We start from the raw sequence: 19928 nt of genomic DNA, 5'->3' as shown, positions 1-19928 counted from the left end.
TCGGGACGCTGTGGTCCAGGGCTAGCTTTTGAAGATGAAGCACTCTCTAGAAAGGTCCCGGTAAGGTATCCATCATGGTCTAGTCTTTGTTGGGACAAACCCAGTTCTGAAAGCAGCTGGCTGCCAGGACTCTCTACACCTCAGCCATCAACTGTGTGTCCTGTGGATGGGAATAGGGAGAAGGGTTTCCTGTGACCTCTCTCTAACTCTTCAGCCATGGGACAGGCCTCGGGTGCGTCCTTTTGTCATTTCTTGGAATGTCTGAATGCGTGACGGCGCCAGGTCTCTGTGTTTTGACATTGATCCATCTACATGGTAAATGGTTTTCATTCAAGTGTCTCTAATGCTTGTGATGATAACAGGAGCCACCTGCTGCAGCTTGGACAAAGATGGCCAGCCCTCACCATGCCTTCCTCTTCAGCGCCCTCAGTAGTCAGCTCTTCACAGGAGAGCAGAGCCCGCCAGGCCCAGGGCTTCACACCTGTGGGAGTTTCATTCAATCTTCACTCTCCAAGATGCCCAGGGTCCTCAAACAATGGTCTGTGCATTCCATCTGCTTCCCTGCAGGGATGCTCGGCCCCTCCAAGGACCCCTGACAGAGAGCTGATTCATTCCTAGGTCACCAGTTACACCAAGACGGGAATTCCAGCTCCCTGGGCACAACTGTGCCTACGGAGCATGGTCCAGCAGGCCAGTCACTCTAGGAAGGTGTGTTGCTGCCGGTGTATACATAAGGACCCAGGATCTATGACAGCCAGGCTACAGGGTTCCATGTATCATATCTGCCTCAATATGTGAGAGCCTCTGTCTGTGATGTCCTAATATCCTGACGTCCAGGGAGGTACCTTGCTCTGTTCACACTACAGTGTGACCTTACTCCCGGTAGTGCCCTCCCCAGGCCTCTAACTATCTGTGAAGTACTGTTCACACCTGGGGGGGGGATACACAGCTGAGGGAGGGGTAACAAAGAAGATAATTAAACTCTGTAGCCGTGGACAAAAGTGGTCACCGACAACACGTACAACACAGAACACAGAGTGGCCAGAGGCAGGATCGTCAAGCCCTCTCCAGTGGGAAGACCTGGAACTGACCAGGAAAAGCCCAGGGAGAGCAGTGTCAAGCTCACCCCCACAGACTTGTCTTCACCTCTCCTCACCACCACGGGACAAGCCCTTGCCTCCACCTGACTCCCCATGGGTCAGGTGCCTACCTCTGCCTGATACCCATAAGGTTATGCCTTCATCTTCATCTGACTTGTGCATGTTGGACCCTTGCCTCCATCCTGACTCCCAAAAGATGGGACCCCACCTTTATCTGACTCCTAGGGAGTGGGCCCTCAACCTTGCCTGACGCATGGTGAATCTACACCTTCCCATTCAGGCAACGTCAAAGCTGTCCTTCCTGTATTCCTGCCGGGTGGGCCATTCCTCCATTTCCTGCCTCCCCCTTCTCCTGGTGTGCCCCCCAGGACCTATAATTGCACCTTTGTAATTGTTTTCACACACACACACACACACACACACACACACACCCCAACCAGGACGCTCCTGGAGTTGGGAAAGACCTGATTCTCCATTGTTTTCTGGCATCTAAAGTAGGTCCCATACAACAAGCATGATAAATACCAGCTAACAGGATAAAGATGAGACATAGAAGACCAGGGGAGGTGGGTAGGAGAAGACACTCAGGCACAGAGCCGACCATGCACACAGGGCACCTGCACACAGGAACACACACAGTCTTTACCCCTGATGGTCAGTGTGGCTGAGGTCCTCTCCTGCCCACATATGCACAAGTACTCCCCAGCATCTTCCACAGCCAGGCTGCGGATCTGCAGCTCGCACACAGCCCCATCCTGCTTCAGGCTGTATCTGTCCCCATCTCTCAGGGTCTCCATTCCCTTCCTCCACTCCACAGGGGCAGCCTTGCTCAGCTCACACTGCAGTGTGGTCGTGCCCCCTTCTGTGGCTTCCTTGCTTCTGAGTCTTCCAATGAAGTGGGCAGGCAGAGCTAGAATAGTAAGACAGACGGGAACATCAGATAGTGTTGTGGGATAGAACATGACATAGAACAGGATGGGGAACAAGACAGAATACAGCAGAGCAATGGGACAGAACCCTCCAGGGCTCAAGAGCAGGAAGCCAGCTGCGCATACTAGTATTTCCTGGCTCATATAAAGACTCAGAGAGTACGGTGGGATGAACAGAAGGTGCACAAACATAAGGAGAAAGCACTGGGGGAGTTGGAACGCCAGGTCAACTCCTGGGTAAACCACTGACCCACATGACCCCATCTGTGGTCCTTACCCTTGACAGTCAGCGTGGCTGAAGTCCTTTCCTGTCCACACACGCACATGTATTCCCCTGCATCTGCCACAGCCAGGTTACAAATCTGCAATTCACACACAGCCCCATCCTGTTTCAGGCTGTACTTGTCCCCATTCCTCAGGGTCTCTGTCCCCTTCCTCCATTCCACGGGGGCCTCTTTGGTCAGCTCACACCGTAGTGTGGCCATGGTCCCTTCTGTGGCCTCCTTGTTTCTCAGTCTTCCTACGAACTGGGCAGATGTGGCTGCAGCAGGTACAGATAGATACAAAAGACCTCATGAGTCACTGCAGTGAGTTTCCCACTGGAGCCTGAGCACAGGACGGCCAGCTGCACTTACGCTTCACTGTGAGTGTGGCTGAAGTTGTCTGGTCCCCAAAGGAGCAGGAATACAGCCCACTGTCCTGGGGCTGCAGGTCTCGGATGACCAGCTCCAGCACAGCACCGTCTTGGCGCAGGCTGTACTTGCTGCTGGACTTCAGAATGTCTTCTCCATGACGCCACTCCACAGGCGCAGCCACGGACGACAGCACGCAGCGCAGTGTGGCGGCCCTGCCCTCTGGTACCGCCACATCCTTCAGGGACTCCCTGAAGTGCACTGGTCGAGCTGTGAACAGGCAGACTCAGTTAAGCCTCCTGGAGGAGAACCCCACCCGAGGTCCAGAAGCAGCTTTAAGATGTGGAACAACTCAGATAGTGGATGCCAGTGGCAAGACCCCAAAGACTTCTGGGAAAGATGGGTCTGAAGTTTTATAAATGGAAAGGTGGGTATGGAACAGATTAAAGGCAATTATTACAGTCCGAAATGTATCCCCTGAAAATTTAGATGTTGAAGCTCTAAGTTGGGATCTCAGAATGTGACTGTTTGACAGTGTGGACTTCAAAGAGATTAAAACCGAACAAGGTTGTTGGAATGGGCTCTTATTTCATCAGACTAGTGTGCTTAACTAGGACACCAGCAGAGAGGAACGAGTGCCTGGAGTTACAAAGAAGGTGGCATCTGAGAGCCAAGGAGACAGACCCCAGGCCAGTCAACCTTGATTTCCTACTTCCGGCCTACTCAGCAGGTAGACAAGAGACTCCTACTGTGCAAGATGACTGTCTGTTACTGCTAGCCTAGGGCAGCCCAGACAGAGGCAAGCCACAGGGCAGGAAGAGGGACTCCAGAGGGGTCCACCAAAGCCAAGTCAGGAATGGGCCCCAAGCAGGGGTCAGGAGGCCAAAAGAGAGTGGGAGACCCTGAGACAAAAGGAAGTGAAGTGCCCCACATAGCAGGCAGAGGCAAAGGAAAGGTGGTGCAGGAGAATTGTCTATATTCTGTCAATTAGGGTTTAAATAAACACTGATAGGCCAGTAGCTAGGCAGAAAGTACAGGTGGGACAACCAGACAGGAAAAGGAGGCAGGGCAATGAGAACAGGAGTTTTCTGGGAAGAAGGAAGCTCTTTCTGCAGTTCTGTCCAGACACCAAAGAAGCAGGATGTGACCTGCCCTGCTTTAAAAGGTACTGAGACACGTGGCTAACATAGATAAGAATAATGGGCTATATAAGTTATAAGAGTTGATACGAAGCCTGAGCTCATGGACCAATCAGTTTATCACTAATGTAGACTCTCTGTGTAATTTCTTTGGGACCTAACAACTATGGGAACCGGACAGGACAGAAACCCCAACAAGCAGACCTCATGCTACAGAAAGGAACCAGAATCTGCTCCGGGGACCCCCTGTCTCCTGTGGACATATTTCTATTCTTATCCCAAACATGGACACCTGACACTCACCATGAATCCTGACAATGGAGCTGCTGGTGGCTCCAGCAACTTCACACTTGTATCGCCCACCATCTTGTACGGTGGTACCAGTGATGACCAGCTGGGCCCGACAGCCTTCATAGCTCAGTTGGCATCGTGCAGATGGCTTCAGTGTCCTCCCATCTTTGGTCCAGTGCACAGAGCTTTCCAGAGTGGTGGTTTCACAAACAAGAGTCAGGTCCTCGCCTTCTGTGACTGTGACATCTGTGAGTGGCTTAGAGAAGACGCTCGGCTTCTCTGAGGGATAGAGAAAAGACAAAGGTGCTTAGGACTGCGGTTCCTCTATGAGAGCACTAGCGCAGTAGATCATACAAGGCCTGGACTGTTGCCCTAAAGCAGGAGCCAGACAGAAAGGTAGGCTCTGTGTAGCTCCCATCCTGGAGGAAGACAGCACACATCACATCACCCACAAATACTGAATTCAGAAATTAATTCTGAAAGGACCCAACTCAGTCTTCTGAACCAAGTCCTAGGAGATGGGAGGTGCCCCCCCCATGTCATTCGCTATTTCCCTGGAATGAGAGACCCCTTGCCATTGACAGCTAATCTTGCCTCTCCATCAGCCCCCGGACCACACTGGGCACCAGGCAGAGCTTGGGAAGAGCTGTCATCTGCCCCTCTTCAAGGCTTCTCTAGGCCATGTAGTGTCCCCATCATGGATGGCCCTTAGACACAAAACCCACCAGTCACCCGCAGGGCAGCTGAGGTCCGCTGGTCACCCGCCTCGAAGTAGACAGTGCCTGAGTCCTTGAGCGCCAGCTGCCGTAGGGTGAGCACGTGGTAGCCTCCAGGCTGGACAGTGATCTCGTTCAGTTCATTGCTGTGCAAGGGGGTCTTATCCAGGAACCAGTGCACGGGGCTGTAGTCGGCTGGGGAGATGCGGCAGCAGAACTTGGCAGAGGAGCCTTCCTGGACGGCAGCGTCCTCCAGGTCCTCAGTAATGCGCACTTTCTGACCTGCCAGGCAAGGGTCATCTCAGAGCTCCTGCAGCCTAGCGCCAGGCTTGGCTAAGTGCCAAGAGAAATAGCTTCGCCCAAGACCCTGGGTAAGGCCATAAGCAAGAGATCTACTTTACTTTAACCTCAATGAAACTGGGAAGCAGATCTGAGCCAAGGAGTCCTTTGTATGTCATCCTCTGAACCCCAAACCTATATCCCCCTCTGAAGCCCTCTTGCTAAGATGGTGGAGGGCCCACAGCCAGCTGGAGCTCATGTAATCTCTCCCGCCCTTCATAGGGAACTGGGCTTTCCAACAAATAGACTACCCACTCCCCAAACCGCTTACACCAGCAGCGCTCACCACAGCACAGCACAAGTCATACCGCAGGCAATCTCATATCGACAGATGAACGGTGGGTGAGAAAAGGCGGTGGTTCCCCAACCCCCACTCTGCTGCAGAGAATCATCTGACTCCAGCCTTCCTACTCCCTCTCTGTCTGGTCCCTTCCATTCTCCTCTCTGCTTCCACGAGATGGGGTTTTCAGCATCCACAAGCATAAAGAATTTGTGGTATTTGATTCCCTGTGCCTGGCTTACTTCACCTACATTTTAAAGACCTCGAGGGAAAGGTTAAAGTCTCACGACATACAAAAATGATAACTACTCAAGCACAGAAATGCCCAGTAGCCTGATCAGATCCCTACACGCTGCCAACACACATCCAATGATCACCCTGTGTCTCACAGACTTGGACTGCTCTTCCAGTACAATCCCAAGAAGCTACATCAGATGGTTCACAACCACCTGGAACTCTAGCTCCAGAGAACACAGGGGCCTCCTCAGGTACCTATACACACATAAACACACTCAGATCTAGACACACAGAGGAGAGAATATGTACATTCCTAGAAATATTTGACTGTTGAATTAAAAAGGGTAGCGTTGTTGCTGGCGATGGCTCACACCTTTAATCCCAGCACTTGGGAGGTCGAGGCAGGTGGAGTTCGAAGTTCTCTGTGGGTTTGAAGCTAGCCTGGTCTACAGAGAGAGTTACAGAACATGCAGGGCTACACAGAGAAACCCTGTCTCAAAGAAGACGGAAAAGAAGGAGAAGAATAGGGGTAGATAGACATGGATCCTGCATACACACGATTGCACCCACAAACACCTTGGAAAGTAGGGCTCCACTCGAAAGACTCGATACTGGATGGCACTGATCAGTAGGCTGTCACACAGAGAATGGCTCTACTCTACCCACAGGCATCTGTATGGTTTACACTTAAGGTCTACATTTACTGATTTTCTTTTTTGAGGCATGGTCTCATGGACCCCAGACTAGCCCTGAACTTGCTCTGATCTTGAACTTCTGCTCCTCCTACTTCTACCTCCCATTGTCTTGATGGAGAACTGGTCTGGAATCCCCCACAGATATCAAAATCTGAGGGCACACAAGTCCCACATTTAAAGAATGGTGAAATGTCTGCACTCTGCACACATCTGCTGATACACTTTAATAGCTGGTTTTTAATAGGCAATGCAATAGAAGTACCGGTGCAGTATTACATCGTAATGTTTAGGGAGCAGTGACAAGCAAAAAAGTCTGTGTTCATCACAGCCATATTCTTCCCAGTTGTGTGTGCAGCGTGCATGTGTGTGCATGCCTGTTTGCGTGTATGGAAGCACAGATGCATGCATGTGCACACACATGTAGAGGCTCCAGGCTGATGTCAGGAAACTTCCTACTAGCTCTCCCATCTAATTCAATGAGGCAGGGTCTGCCTCTCAGTCAATCCAGAGCCCACCTATATGGCTAGTCTTGATACCTACATTGCTCTGAGATCTACCGTCTCCACCTTCCCAAGCACCTCCATTTCCATGGGCTCTGGGGAATCCAAACTCAAGTTCAAGAGCTTGCACAGCGAGTGCCTTAACAACTGGAACATCTACCTAGCCACACAATTCCTTTTTTTTTTATTAACAGGAGGCTAGATCTGAAGATGTAGAACCCGCAAATATAGAGGGTAAACTTTGTTACTTCTAATTATCAATGGAGAGGGTTCTCACCACACGAGAAACACTATTCCCTGAAGGCAGACTTCAGGATGAGTTCCCTAAATGCCAACCTGGACTCCACACTAGGATCACAGAGCCAGGTGAGGGCTGCGGCCAGGAGGGCCAGGGTCATCTCTGTTCTGACACCATGGCACACCCCTCCTAACCAGGCTGGTCACCACCTCCCTTCCCTACACACCCGAGAGGACAAGCGTTCTCACGCTGCACAATGGAGGGGAACGGGCACTTCACAAGTGAGAACAAATGGAGGAAGCAAAGAGCAAACAAACAGCAACAAACTGTACTGTAAGTTCTGCAGAGAGCATTCTTGTCAACCCTGGGAAAACCCTGCCTGGCATCCACAACACTTTCTCGTGGCCCCGAGAGATCCCCTCTTGTTCCACATGCACCCCATGCTTCATACACACAGATTGTATCAAAGCTTATCTTTGACTTTCTTGAGCTCTGCAGCAACTCCGAACAGGTGACCTGGACAGACAACTGCCCAGCAGGGACACCCCCACCAACCACAGACACCAGCTCCTGCCCCATGTCTGCAGGAACCCTGAGATCTGTACCCAAGCAGCTCATACCCACCTGTCTATGGCTCCTTGCTCTGGAATGCACCCTGGGCTTTCATTTCGATGCCATGCCTTCCCAGCAGGACGACTGTTCTTTAATAACCTGTCTTTAGCCTTTCTAAACCGACACTATCAATATTGGTCAGTTCTCTACTGAGAACACAAGAGGCTCCTTAGTTCTCAACAAGCATGGTAAGCTGTCCCTGCACAATAACTGACACGCCAAGTGTGTAAGCACACACAGAAGACATATCCTGGAACTCAGCACAGGCCTGGACACGCTGTAAGAACACACAGAAAGTGCCCACTGTGTAAATGAAGGCAGTTTGTTAGCTCCTTCACAGTAGGTCACACTAGGAAAGCCTGAGATGCCCAGGCAACCTGCTCTACCTTTAGACATGGAGAAACTGAGGCTCAGCTTGTCCAGAACAAGCAGAGGCCTGATGACTAACTACTTCTGAGCCTCCAGAGTCCACTTCAGATCAAGAAGACCAGAGCAGCCATGAAGGAACCAAAAGCAGCATGCAAGTTAGGGCTGCCTCACCATGGACGAGGAGCCGGGCCTGGGTCCGGGCTTGACCAATGTCACAGGTGTAGGTGTCACTGTCTGTCCTCTCCAGGGCATTGATGGTGAGCTTCAGGGTCAAGCCATCCTGGCTGAGGACATGCTTCCCTGAGGCACGCAGCTCCAGGAGGCCCTTGCGCCATGTCACTACAGATGCTGGGTGCTCCGTCTTGCATGCGAACACGGCTATGCCCTTCTCTTCCACCTGCAGGTCAGCCAGCTCCTCCGTGAAACGGTTTGCCTTTTCTGGGTAAGGGACAAAACAGGCAGAGATAAAGGGCTATGTCCCCCCACAACCTGAGCACATAGGCTGACCTGAGGGGGTACCTCCACTGAGGTCCCGGGGGCAGCCACAGGCTATGCCACAGGGGAGGCTGACAGGGTCGCGTGCTTACCTTCCACAAGGAGCCTGGCGGTACTTTTGGAAGCCTCTGTCTCACAGGTATACTCTCCAGAATCCTTGAGTGAGGCCTCGCGGACAACCAGCACAGCCCGCGTGCCTTCCATGAGCAGGTCGTACTTCTGGCTCTTTCTGATGGCCTTCCCGTCCTTCAGCCAGCGCACAGAGGTGCCCGCCCTGGAAAGCTCACAGCTCAGCGTTGCGTGTTCTCCGAGCATTGTCCGCTGGTCCTCCAAGGGCTTTGTAATCTCCACTGGCCTCTCTGAAATAAGTAGAGCTGGTTCCCGTGAGGCAGAATCAGCCATGACCTAAGGCACATCGTGACTGCAATAACCTCTTAGAAACGGCCTCAGCCAGGGCCAGGATACAAACAGGCAGACACTTGGGAACATGAATTCTCGAGAGATCAAAATCACAAAACCTACAGCCCTTGACTCCTGAGACCTTAGACCACTAGAGGCTCAAGACTAAGAAGTTCTGGAAGCTCCCAAAGCCTCCACTGTGACAGTGAGACCTAGAAAGCATGAGCTATACGGAAAGCTCATTTAAGGTTCATACAAGGGTATGGCCACAGTTTGGCTGGTCCCTGTGTAGATCCAGCCATGAACACCAGCTCCAAGACACCAGAGGCTTCTTCCCTGTCTCCCTGGCCTCAATTTAAGGGTCAGACTGGCTGAGTAAGCTACATGCACTGAGGGCAGCCAGCCCATGGGTGAGAGACTAGAATTCTCAGCTCACTCTAGAAATTCAAAGATGTTCAGGCAGGGCTATGACTCCCCACAGCACTATATTGGGTCCCCACCATGACAGGTAGACAGTCCCTAGAAGCATCCCAACAGTGCCCCAGTCCACAGTATCTGGCCCCTGGCCCCAGCCACAGCACCCACCTCTGACAATGAGCGAGGCCTTGGACGTGAGGCTCATCACCGAGAAGACCACCTCCCCTGCATCACTGACAGCAGCATCTTTGACGGTCAGAGTGTATTTGCGGCCCTGGCGAGTGGTCCGAAAGCGGCCAGAACTACCCACTGTCTTCCCGCCAACGGTCCACACTGCTGGGTCACTCTCGCTCTCGTGCGAAAGGACACACTCAAAGCTGCAGCTCTCCCCCTCCAGCACCTCCACTGTCTTTAGCCTCTTAGTGATGCCCACGTGCAGATCTGTGGGATATAAGAAACAGGTCAGCCCACGGACGTCAACCTCAGGGAACAGTAGTACCCCATGCCTGGTTTCCCACTGTTCCTAGCTCCACACACCTGACAACAAAGAGTGCCATCACAAAACTGGCACCAAAATCCTAGCTTCAAGCTGGCATGGCCTAGTGTTTGCGTGATTGACACCTCTGAGCTGTCAATCAAGTTGATTGAGAGAAGGAGGCTCCTCCACACTTCTAACCATCTTGTAATGCCAGGAGAGGAGGGACAGGGACCCCGTAAATGACCCCTTCCAGAGAGAGCAAGTCTTGTCCTATGAAAACCTCACTGTGCTCCCTTCCCATAAGGCCATCCCAGAGCCCCAGAGAGATCATGAATGAACAGGCTGCCAACCTGTCTCCTCCAAGCCAGGATGCCGGACCCAAGCCAGAGCCAGGTGGCTGGCCAGGCTGAGAGAGGTGTACTCAAAGGGACCTACGTCTTTGAAATAACGGGGCTGAGTGGGGCAGCACCTATGAACCTATGGATTGTTGGGGCTCTGTAAAGAACAGGAACATAGATGGCCTGGAGGCCTGTTCACCTGCAGGACAGGACATCCGCCCTTGGCCTGGGAGCCCTTTACAGTTTGTCTCCTGGTCACACCTCTTAGTGTCTCACACATGCCTGGCTGATTTCCTCCCAATCCCAGCACATGGTACAGAGCAAATGCCAGAGACCTGAATGGATCCACACCAGCCCCCTGTGAGGCTCCGTAGACAATTGTTCCTTAGCCCATCTGCCTGCCCCTGGACCTCAAAGGGCTACATTAAGCCCTGTGTGCTACAGACAACGTCTTTGGTGCCTCCTGGATACACAGAACAGCCTTACGGGCTTGAAAAGCAGCCTAGAGATTCTGGATGGAAGAAGGCTTAGCACCCTGTGGTGGTTTGAAAGAAAATGGTCCCCAAAGGGAGTGGCACTATTGGGAGGTGTGGTCTTGTTGGAGGAAGTGTGTCACTGTGATCTCATATATGCTCAAGCTATGCCCAGTACACAGCTGCTTCTACTACCTGTGGATCAAGATGAAGAACTCTCAGCAAGCTCTCCAGAACCAGGTCTGGCTACACACCACCATGTCCCGCCATGAAGATAATGGACTAAACCCCAGAAACTGCAAGCCGGTCCCAATTAAATGTTTGCTTTTATAAGAGTTGCCGAGGTCATGGCGTCTCTCCACAGCAACAGAAACCCTAACTAAGATAGCCATCCTGCATTAGAATCCCAGCCACTCACCATGCACACTGACCCTGGACTGGGTCTCCGCACTGCCCACGTGGCAGGTGTACAGTCCAGCATCCTCATGGCTCAGATCATGTACCGTAAGGCCCCGAGAGCCTGCCTTGTGTAGGAAGTCATACTTGTCACTGGGACCCAGCTCCACGCCATCTTTGCGCCAGACCACACGTGCCTCAGGGTCTGAGACCTCGCAGTGCAGGGCCAGCGTGCCACGCTCTTCTACAGATACGTCATCCAGTGCTTTCAGGAACACCACCGGCTTTGCTAGAGGAACGACATGGCCGGTGAGGGGAGCCTGTGCCAGCCCGGGAAGGGGGGACACCCCACAGACTCCACAGGACTCCTCACCTCTGACCACTAGCTGGGCAGAAACTGACACCTTGGGGGAGGTGGCACGCACGGTGCCTGCGTCGGCCTGACGGACACTCTTCAGCACCAGCGTGTGGAGACAGCCCTCGTGGTTGATCTCGTGGAAGCTGTCGTTGTACAGGGGAATCCCATTGAGTGACCATTCGATGTCCTCGTCCTTATGGGACAGCTCACACGAGAAGCAGGCCCGGCCTTCCTCTGTGGCTTCAACATCCTTCAGAGGCTGAGTCACCTTCACCTCCCGAGCTACAAGGCACCCACCATCACCTCAGCACTGTGCTCTCAGCCACCCCCGGCCCTGGCGTCGGGTCCACCACCCTCTCCTCCTTCCCAGCTCTCTACCTTCCACAGTAACCTCGGCACTGCTCTGGGCATTACCCGCCTGGCACCGGTAGAGCCCAGCATCCGCTGGAGTGAGCCGGAGTATACGCAGCTCGGCCATCTGGCCCTCCAGAACCATCTTGAACTTTTCGGACGGGGCCAGAGGCGTGTCCCCCTTGTACCACTGCACAGCCTTGGGGGCCGGCCTGAAGTCACAAGACAGGACTACCGACTGCAGCTCACGCCCTGCTTTGGGTTCCAGTGGCCGTGCCAATACCACGGGAATGTCTGGAGAAAACAGCGCAAAGGCAGGGCTGGGAGCTGCAAGCACCCAGACCGCACAGCCCCTACAATGTGCCTGGTCACCTCCCTTGGGAGTGTGCGGCACAAGCCCCTCACTGCCCACACACCCCTTGCTGCCCTGCCTCAAAGCCCTGCCGTGCCTGAGTACCTATATCCCACTTTTCAGGCCTCTGACCATATCCCCACTTCCAAAGTCAGCTCCTACTAAGCCACCCATGTACCACCCAGGACCCGTGTTCTGCTCCACACGCTGTCAATCCACTGAGTGGTGTCCACCCACAGCCTTGAGCCTAAGCCTGATTGCTTCAGCCCAGGCCACCTGTGCCTGGCCACTGTTCCTTTGTCTTGCCCCAAGCCATGTCCCACCCACAGCCCTAGACTAGGACCACCCCCATCTCCGAGCTGCGCCCAGACAGTATGCTAACCTGAGACAAGCAGCTGGGCCGAGGAGCGGGACTTGCCGATGGTGAAGTGCACAGGCCCGGTCATGGTGGAGCAGGTCTTGTGCAGCGTCAGCCGGTGCACCGTGCCGTCTTGCTCCAGGCCCACGTTGCCCCCCGCCTGGAGGACAGTCTTACCAAGGAGCCACTTGGGTGGCCTCACGGAAGGGATGGAGGTCTCGCATTCAAACCAGGCTGGGGCAGGCTCCATAACAGTCACGTCCTGCAGGCCTCGCACAATGGTGATGGATTGTTCTGTGGATGAGGAGCTGGTCACCAGTGAAACTCAGCCAGAGGGACCAGTCTCCCCGTCCTACAAGCTGTCTGTCCCTTCTTATCTCTCTCTACCACATGGCTAAACATCCTTCCCCATGTGTCTAAGATGGCATGGCAGCCTCCAGAATCTCCAGGGAAAGCCACAGAAACCGCAAATTCTCTCCCCGAAACCCAGGAGGACCGTCCACCCCTTCATCCCATACCTTCCACAAAGAACTGGGCACTGGTCTTGACATCACCGGCATCACAGGTGTAGGTATCTTCGTCCTCAGGCTGCACGTCATTGATGACCAGCTTACGGTAAAGGCCGTCACTGACCAACTCATACTTGGGCCCAGACTGCAGCTCGACTCTGCCCTTAAACCATCGCACCTGGGCACTGGCCCGGGACACCTGGCACTCAAGCACACCACGGTGTTTTTCCATGGCAATCTTGTCCCTCAGTGGGCGCAGGAGGGTCACAGGCAGCTCTGTGAGCACAGTCAAGTGAGGTCAGGATGATGACAAGGATGGATGTTTTTGCCTTGGCAACCTCCTAGGAGCCAAGAAACTGACTTCTGCTCCAAACCAGCTGCCCACGCCTTCCACCTGGGCCAGCAGGTGGCCAAGTCAAGCGTTCCACCCAGGGCTACCCCAGAATCTGCTGGGTACAACTGACCACCAGCAAAGTGGAGCTTGGTGTCTTTGCACCTGCTCTTCCCACCGAGGAGATCATACTCTCCCATCTCTGTGAGTCACTGCTGCCTTGTCTGGAAGGGGTCCTAAGGCACCCCAGGCCTGTGGGAGGCCAGCTGTCTGTGAGGCCCAGCTTGCCATGTCCAGTCCCTGTCCTCCCCTGAGCCCTCCTCACCTTTGACTCGGAGGTGGGCTCTTGATTCTGCATTTTCAGCTACAAATTTGATCTCCCCTGCATCTTCAGCCAGTACCCTCCGGAAGATAAGAGTGTATGTCCTCCCTGGAGACAAAGGACACTCCGTATTACTGAGAGAGAAGCGCAGCCTGGGAAACCCACCCTGCTGCTCTGCAGGCCTCTGACCTTCCTGCCGGATGCGCACGTTGTCACTGGGCCGTAGCTTGCTGGATTCTCGGAACCATAGGCCAGGAACCTCATCATGGGACACCTCACAGGAGAAGGTGGCACCCTCTTTCTCCATCACCTCCACATCCTCCAGTGGCTTCATAATCTGAACACTGCGGCCTAGGGGAAGGGAGAGGGGGTTGTTAAGGAGGTTTGAACAAGACTGGCCCCCATAGGCTCTTATATGTGAATGCTTAGGGTGTGGCACTAGGAGGTGTGGCCTTTTGGGGGTAGGTGTGGCCATGTTAGGGTGGGTGTGGCCTTGTTTGGGGTGGGTGTGGCCTTGTTGGGGTAATGTGGCCTTGTTGGGGTAGGTGTGGCCTGGTTGGGGTAGGTGTGGTCTTGTTGGAGGAAGTGTGTCACTGGGGGTGGACTTTGGGGTTTCAAATGCTCATTTGAAACCAGGCCCAGTGTCTCTCTCTTCCCACCGCCTGTGGATCGGGATGTAAAACTCTTAAGCTACCTCTTCGGCACCATATCTGTGCCCTACCATGCCTCCCATCATGACGATGAACTAAACCTCTGAACTATAAGCCAGCCCTAATTAAATGCTTTCCTTTATAAGAGTTGCCATGGTCATGGGGTCTCTTCACAGCGATAGAACACTGACTGAGACAGCTGGCATGCCCAGAAGCATAGGCCACTCCAAGCAAAGCTACCAGTTTGCCATCAGGCTGTGGGGAGCAGAGGTACCAGAGAGCACTACTCATACCTGCCAACCTTCCCTGTCCCCCCCGACCAGAGCTCACCCTGCACCTTCAGAGAGGCCGAGGTCTGAGCATCAAGAGCGTCACACACATAGACACCCTGGTCCCCGATCTCACACCGGTAAATAACGAGACTCCTGCAGGCTCCCTGGGCCACTATGCCCACAGTCTTGCCTGCCCGCAGCTCCACACCATCCTGTGGGGCAGAGAGGACTGGTCAAGCCCTAGAGTGTCTCCGTAGAAGGGGTTCACCTCCCGGATGCCCACAAGGAGAAGCAGGGAGGAGGGAGGAATACCTTCAGCCAGCGTACATCCACAGGCCGTGACAACTCACACTCCAGGGTCACCTTCTCTTTTTGGGTGGCCACCACATCCTGCAGTAGCCGGGTGAAGCTCACTGGCAGCTCTGAGACGGGAAGTAGGGAAGGAAGCCGTGGAGTTAGGAGGCGCTTTCTGATGCCGTGGGCTAACTGTAGCCACACAGGGCTTTTCCACTCTCCACCTGGTCCCAGCTGCCTCCCTGGACCACTCAGGGAGCTGAAATAGGCGTGCTCGGGAGGGGGGCTGCCAGCCTTCACTACTCACCCGTGACTATCAGCTGTGCAGACGTGTGTACACCCTCAGCCCTGAAGGCCACCAACCCACTGTCCTGTGGCCTCAGTGCTGAGAGTGTGAGGATGTGGACAGGGCCTTGTACGGCCAGGTGGCATGCGGGCCCAGGCTGAAGCCGCAGGCCATCTCGAGTCCAGCTGCCCTCCACATCAGCATGAGACAACTCCACATCCATGGAAGCCGTGCCCTGTTCCTTAGCCTCCACGGGCTGCAAACCTCGAACCAGCCGGACCTGCCGCACTGTCAGAGGGACTCCAGTGAGCTAGTAAACTGAGACCCTCCAACCAGCCAGGACTCAGACACAGATGTGGATTCAGCCGACCACCCAGAGGCCACAGAGCAGAGTGAGGCCCCAGGAGTTAACCCCCAGCCCTTACCCACCCAGCTCTACCTCAACCCCAGCTGACCCCCAGGCCTGACCCTCTACTTCCTCCTCCATCTCTTCCTTCCTTGGATTCACTTGCAGGAACCAGGGTGGACTGCCTGCCTCCCCAAAAGACAATCCCACCCATCCTCACAGCCAACACAAAGCCATGCCCCCACTTCTGGAAGAACCCCTCTCTTCCTCTGAGGTCCCGACCCTGGGCTTACTTTCTACGTTGAGCTTGGCCTGGCTCTTGTCATCTGGTGTCTCACAGCCATAGAAGCCGCGGTCAGTGAAGCTCACACTGAGCAGCACCAGGCGGTGCTGAGCTCCCTGAGCATGGATTTCCACGTTCTCGCTGGGCGCCAGGACGGCAGCGTTCCGTGTCCACTTCACCTCAGGCCAGGGCCGCGTCAGCTCCACCTCCAGCGTCACGGAGCTCTTCTCCTCCACCGTCTGTGGCTCGAGTTTCTTTTTGAAAAGGACCGGTGCCTCTGAGATAAAGAAGGGCAGGGGTCATCTTGGTCACTGGGGGCCTACTGAGGCCCCACCCTAGGCCAGAGAACCCCAGCATGCAAGCAGTCCTGCTTCAATCAGGGTAGGCTCCAACTGCACACCTTACATAGGTACATTTTATGGGGGAAGCTAAGGCTGTTTCTTCAATCCCATCCCCCCTGCCCCCCATCCCAAGCCCTGCTGCCTGTCTATGATCAACTGTGCTGAACTCCTAACTATGGGCAGATACCACAACGGCCAGCCTTCGGCTTCTGAGTAGGGCCACTCCACAACCCCTCAGCCACTGTCCTGTTGTCTGCCCTAACGATGCCCCAGGACACCTGCTCATGTTAAGACATATGGGGAGGACAAAGGCTCCAGTGTGGGTCTCGCTGACCCATCATCCCCCCCTCCTCCGGGAGGTCCACCCATCTTCCTTACTCCCATACTCAAGAGCCTGCCACATCTTCAAATAAAGTCCTGGCTCTCGAAGCGCACCCATCCCTTCTGCCTTTGAGCTTTTGAGCGCAGCCTCCCATCTGATTTGCCATTGCAGATGTCTCAGCCTTATCCCTGCTCCTACCAGGCACACTTGAAGAGACAATACCTAGTGTCTCACACACACCAAATCACCTCTGTTGACAACAGACAGAGTCCATGTCCTCCAAGGCCAACCAGATCATCCCAACACACGTGAGCACTATGGGGCTGCCTTATCGGTTCACGCGGAGGGAGAGGCCCCTTTGCAAGGACCCCCTGGCTATCCTGACAGTCCTTCTGGCTCCCAGCTCACCTCGGACCCGGAGAGTGGCAGAAGATGAGGCACCCTCAGCCTCCACTGTGACATGGCCAGCGTCCTCCAGGGTCAGGCCCAAGATGGTCAAACTACAGGTGGCCGCACTCTGTGCCATAACAAACTTCTCGCTGGGCAGCAGCTGGGTGCCATCCTTATACCACACGACTGCTGCATCGCTGGGGGACACGACACACTGAAAGGTGGCCTCTTGGCCCTCCTCTGCAACCACGGTGCTCAATCCAGATGTAAACTTGACCACTCGGGGAACTGCAGAGGGAAAGTCTTCTTCAGGGGCCATGGGAGAAGCTCCGCAGAGACGCACCCGAGACAGACATGCGGAAGGACCCCTCCCCTAGGAAGCCACTTGAGCTCACCCACGGGTACCTTTGACAGTGAGCCGTGCGCTGGTTCGGTCATCACGGCTCTCACACACGTACTCCCCTGCATCATCCTCTCGGAGGCCAGACACGGTCAGGGTGTGCCTAGGCCCCTCCGATGTCATCTGGAAGCGCTTGCCCTGCCGCAGCTGTGTGCTCCCACAGCGCCACACGACCTCTGCCTGCTCTGGGGTCAGCTCACAGACCAGCTTCACAGTGCCACCCAATTCCCCTTCAACGGGCTCCAGGGGTTTGGAGAACTTGGTGGCCACCTCTGAGGGTAGAAAAGGGTGTCAGCCAGTGATCTGGGTAGATGGCCACATGTCCTGAGCTCCACTCTGGGGCTGCTCTGGGATACTACCTACTCGTCTCTGGGGCAGATGCAGGGACCCTGGAAGAGATCCAGACTCCTTACCTTCCACCTGAACCGGAAAGTCCTGGCCTTCCTTGCCAACACGGCAGCTGTAGATGGCACTGTCCAGCACCTGTGCACCTCTCACGGTCAGGGTGTGGGTGTCACCCTGGCTGGTGATCTCATGGCGCTTACTGCGGTGAATCTCCACACCGTCTTTGAGCCAGGTCACAGCAGCCACAGAGGGTGCGGCCAGAGTGGCGGTCAGGACGATGTTCTCATGCTCCTTGACCACCAGAGGCTCCCTGCGGCTGGGTCTCTCTGGAATCTGGGACTCGGGCTCTGGTTCTGAGAAGTAAAGTAGCCATGTAAGAAAGGACCAACACACACGACTCTCCAACAGTAATGCGTGCTAGCTGCTGCCCCTCTGTGTCCAGCAAGAACATAATGCCTCCTAAGGGCCATCATCACCAGTACTGTCCCAACCAAGATCCCAGGAGTCCCGCCTCCAGGGAGACTTCACCCCACAGGGCAGAATGGCATAGAAGGGTAGACAACTCACAGCCCAGGGTATGATTGGCCTGACCTGGGATGAGACTGGAAGTCATAGAAGCTGCCTGAAAAGATAGCCTGGGAGCCAAAACACTACTGGCAAAAGTAGGGTGGGTGTGCAGGAGACCTAGTTGCCTCGGCCAGCAACTGCACTTAGACAAACCATGTGCTGGAGATGTGCAGGTTTGTCCAGGGCCACCGCTAAGGACAAGCACAGCTATGCGGGTACAGTAGAAGCCAACTGCAGACAAACACCGTGGCAACATGCTACAGTTGAACCACCAGGACTCGAAGGCCAAAATAAGGCCCATGGGCCCGCAATGGGAAGAGCAGGTTCCTAAACCTCAGACCAAAACCCTGATAGCTCACAAGGACTCAGAACTGCAGGAAGGTCCAATTGGGCCCCACCTAAACAAGGCCCTTTCCCCAGAACCTGAGGTTCAACAGCTCTTGCACCTGAAGCCAGCCCATGCCGGGTGGTGGTGCGCACACCTTTAATCCCAGCCCTCAGGAGGCAGAAAGAGGTGAATCTCTGTGAGTTCTGGGCCAGCCTGGTCTACAGAGCGAGTTTCAGGACAGGCTCCAAAGCTACAGAAAAATCCTGTCTCAAGAAGAGGAAGAGGAGGAAGACGAGGAGGAGGCCAGCCCAATAGAACTAGTGATGAGGAAGGAGGTGGACGGGGCTCAGACTGGTACAGGGGACATCAGGAATACATGAGAAAGAGGCTCTGCCCTCAGAGTAGAAGGCAGGAGAAAGTAGTGAAAGAAAACAGTCAGAGACAGGGCTGTGAGAACCAGACAAGGAACCCTCGTGTCTCGAAGGGGTCAGCTGCATCTCTACCCTGAACACAATGACACCCACCTGTGACATCCAGATGGAAGGAGACCCTCTGTCCCCCGGCTTCGCAGCTGTACTCCCCAGCATCCGCCTTGCCCGCCTGCTGCACCACCAGCCTCCTCTCGCAGCCTGAGGCCTCCACTCGAACCTTCGAGCTGGAGCTCAGCTTCTTCCCATCCTTGAACCAGGTCACCTCGGTCTGGGCCTGGTCTACCATGCAGCTCAGTGTGGCACTGGCCCCTGCCTCTGCCTTCACCTCGCTGCGAGCCTGCTGCTCCTTGGCAAACACCACCTTGGTGTCTAGGAACAGATGGGAACACACAGGATCAGAGACACCGTCCAGGTCAGGAAGATCACACAGGGAAAAGAAGGGTTGGATATGGTGGCCATAGGACAGAGCACCCTCCAGGCTCCATACTTGAGGGGTTAGGAAGTCCTAGTACCTCTTGACACAAAACCACAGTTCATGCACACATCCCACCATGCTACAGGAGGGTTCTCTACAGTTCCTGATGCCTCACAGGTGGAGGGCCATTCCTGGTTCTGGCCACTAAGGGGTAGTCTTCCAGGATGTGACACTTATCCATGGCTAACCTGCTTCTGCCCTATTGGCAGGCAGTTCTAGATACTCTTTATGTAGTTGCATGCTAAGGTGCCTGCAGTGCTCACAGGCAGGAACAAAAGCATGCCCAAGATGAATTTCCCTGGTACTCAAGAAGGAAAGGACCTTCCTGGGACACCCTTCCCATTCTGTGTCTTGCTCAACACTGGACTAAACACGGGAATGGGAAGAGAGGAGACATGAAGAGAATACGTAACAGGAGAACATAGGGTCAGCCACGGTCAGTTACGACCAGCCACGATCAGCCATGGTCAGCCACGGTCAACCACGGACTAATGCACAAAGGAGCTAAGGGACCAGACTTAACAGAAGGCACAGAGGATCAGTC

At 54.5% G+C, this 19928-nt stretch overlaps 1 protein-coding gene across 14 annotated transcripts in view; it reads right to left on the bottom strand.

The window, feature by feature from the left end:
• The window catches only part of Obscn (obscurin, cytoskeletal calmodulin and titin-interacting RhoGEF), a 126554-nt gene that overhangs the window by 54582 nt on the left and 52044 nt on the right, over nucleotides 1–19928 (bottom strand). For all 14 annotated transcript variants that reach the window (XM_041663919.1, XM_041663920.1, XM_041663924.1 and 11 more), the window contains 23 exons: nucleotides 19003–19278; nucleotides 17652–17936; nucleotides 17244–17510; nucleotides 16857–17126; nucleotides 15796–16062; nucleotides 15178–15444; nucleotides 14889–14998; nucleotides 14635–14788; nucleotides 13844–14005; nucleotides 13658–13762; nucleotides 13011–13277; nucleotides 12517–12786; nucleotides 11810–12076; nucleotides 11447–11713; nucleotides 11096–11362; nucleotides 9557–9829; nucleotides 8665–8931; nucleotides 8249–8515; nucleotides 4817–5089; nucleotides 4104–4370; nucleotides 2665–2931; nucleotides 2307–2570; nucleotides 1747–2010 (listed from right to left, as the gene is read on the bottom strand). In XM_041663919.1, the coding sequence (XP_041519853.1) occupies nucleotides 1747–2010; nucleotides 2307–2570; nucleotides 2665–2931; nucleotides 4104–4370; nucleotides 4817–5089; nucleotides 8249–8515; nucleotides 8665–8931; nucleotides 9557–9829; nucleotides 11096–11362; nucleotides 11447–11713; nucleotides 11810–12076; nucleotides 12517–12786; nucleotides 13011–13277; nucleotides 13658–13762; nucleotides 13844–14005; nucleotides 14635–14788; nucleotides 14889–14998; nucleotides 15178–15444; nucleotides 15796–16062; nucleotides 16857–17126; nucleotides 17244–17510; nucleotides 17652–17936; nucleotides 19003–19278 (5643 nt within the window). The remainder of the gene's footprint in view (nucleotides 1–1746; nucleotides 2011–2306; nucleotides 2571–2664; nucleotides 2932–4103; nucleotides 4371–4816; nucleotides 5090–8248; nucleotides 8516–8664; nucleotides 8932–9556; nucleotides 9830–11095; nucleotides 11363–11446; nucleotides 11714–11809; nucleotides 12077–12516; nucleotides 12787–13010; nucleotides 13278–13657; nucleotides 13763–13843; nucleotides 14006–14634; nucleotides 14789–14888; nucleotides 14999–15177; nucleotides 15445–15795; nucleotides 16063–16856; nucleotides 17127–17243; nucleotides 17511–17651; nucleotides 17937–19002; nucleotides 19279–19928) is intronic.

Source organism: Microtus oregoni, unplaced genomic scaffold (genome assembly GCF_018167655.1).
Source record: "Microtus oregoni isolate MIOR12 unplaced genomic scaffold, Mior012 000015F_ref0000493, whole genome shotgun sequence".
Classification (NCBI taxonomy): Eukaryota; Metazoa; Chordata; class Mammalia; order Rodentia; family Cricetidae; genus Microtus; species Microtus oregoni.
The sequence above is the reverse complement of the archived record's forward strand: the minus strand, read 5'-3'. Positions and strand labels throughout refer to the sequence as shown.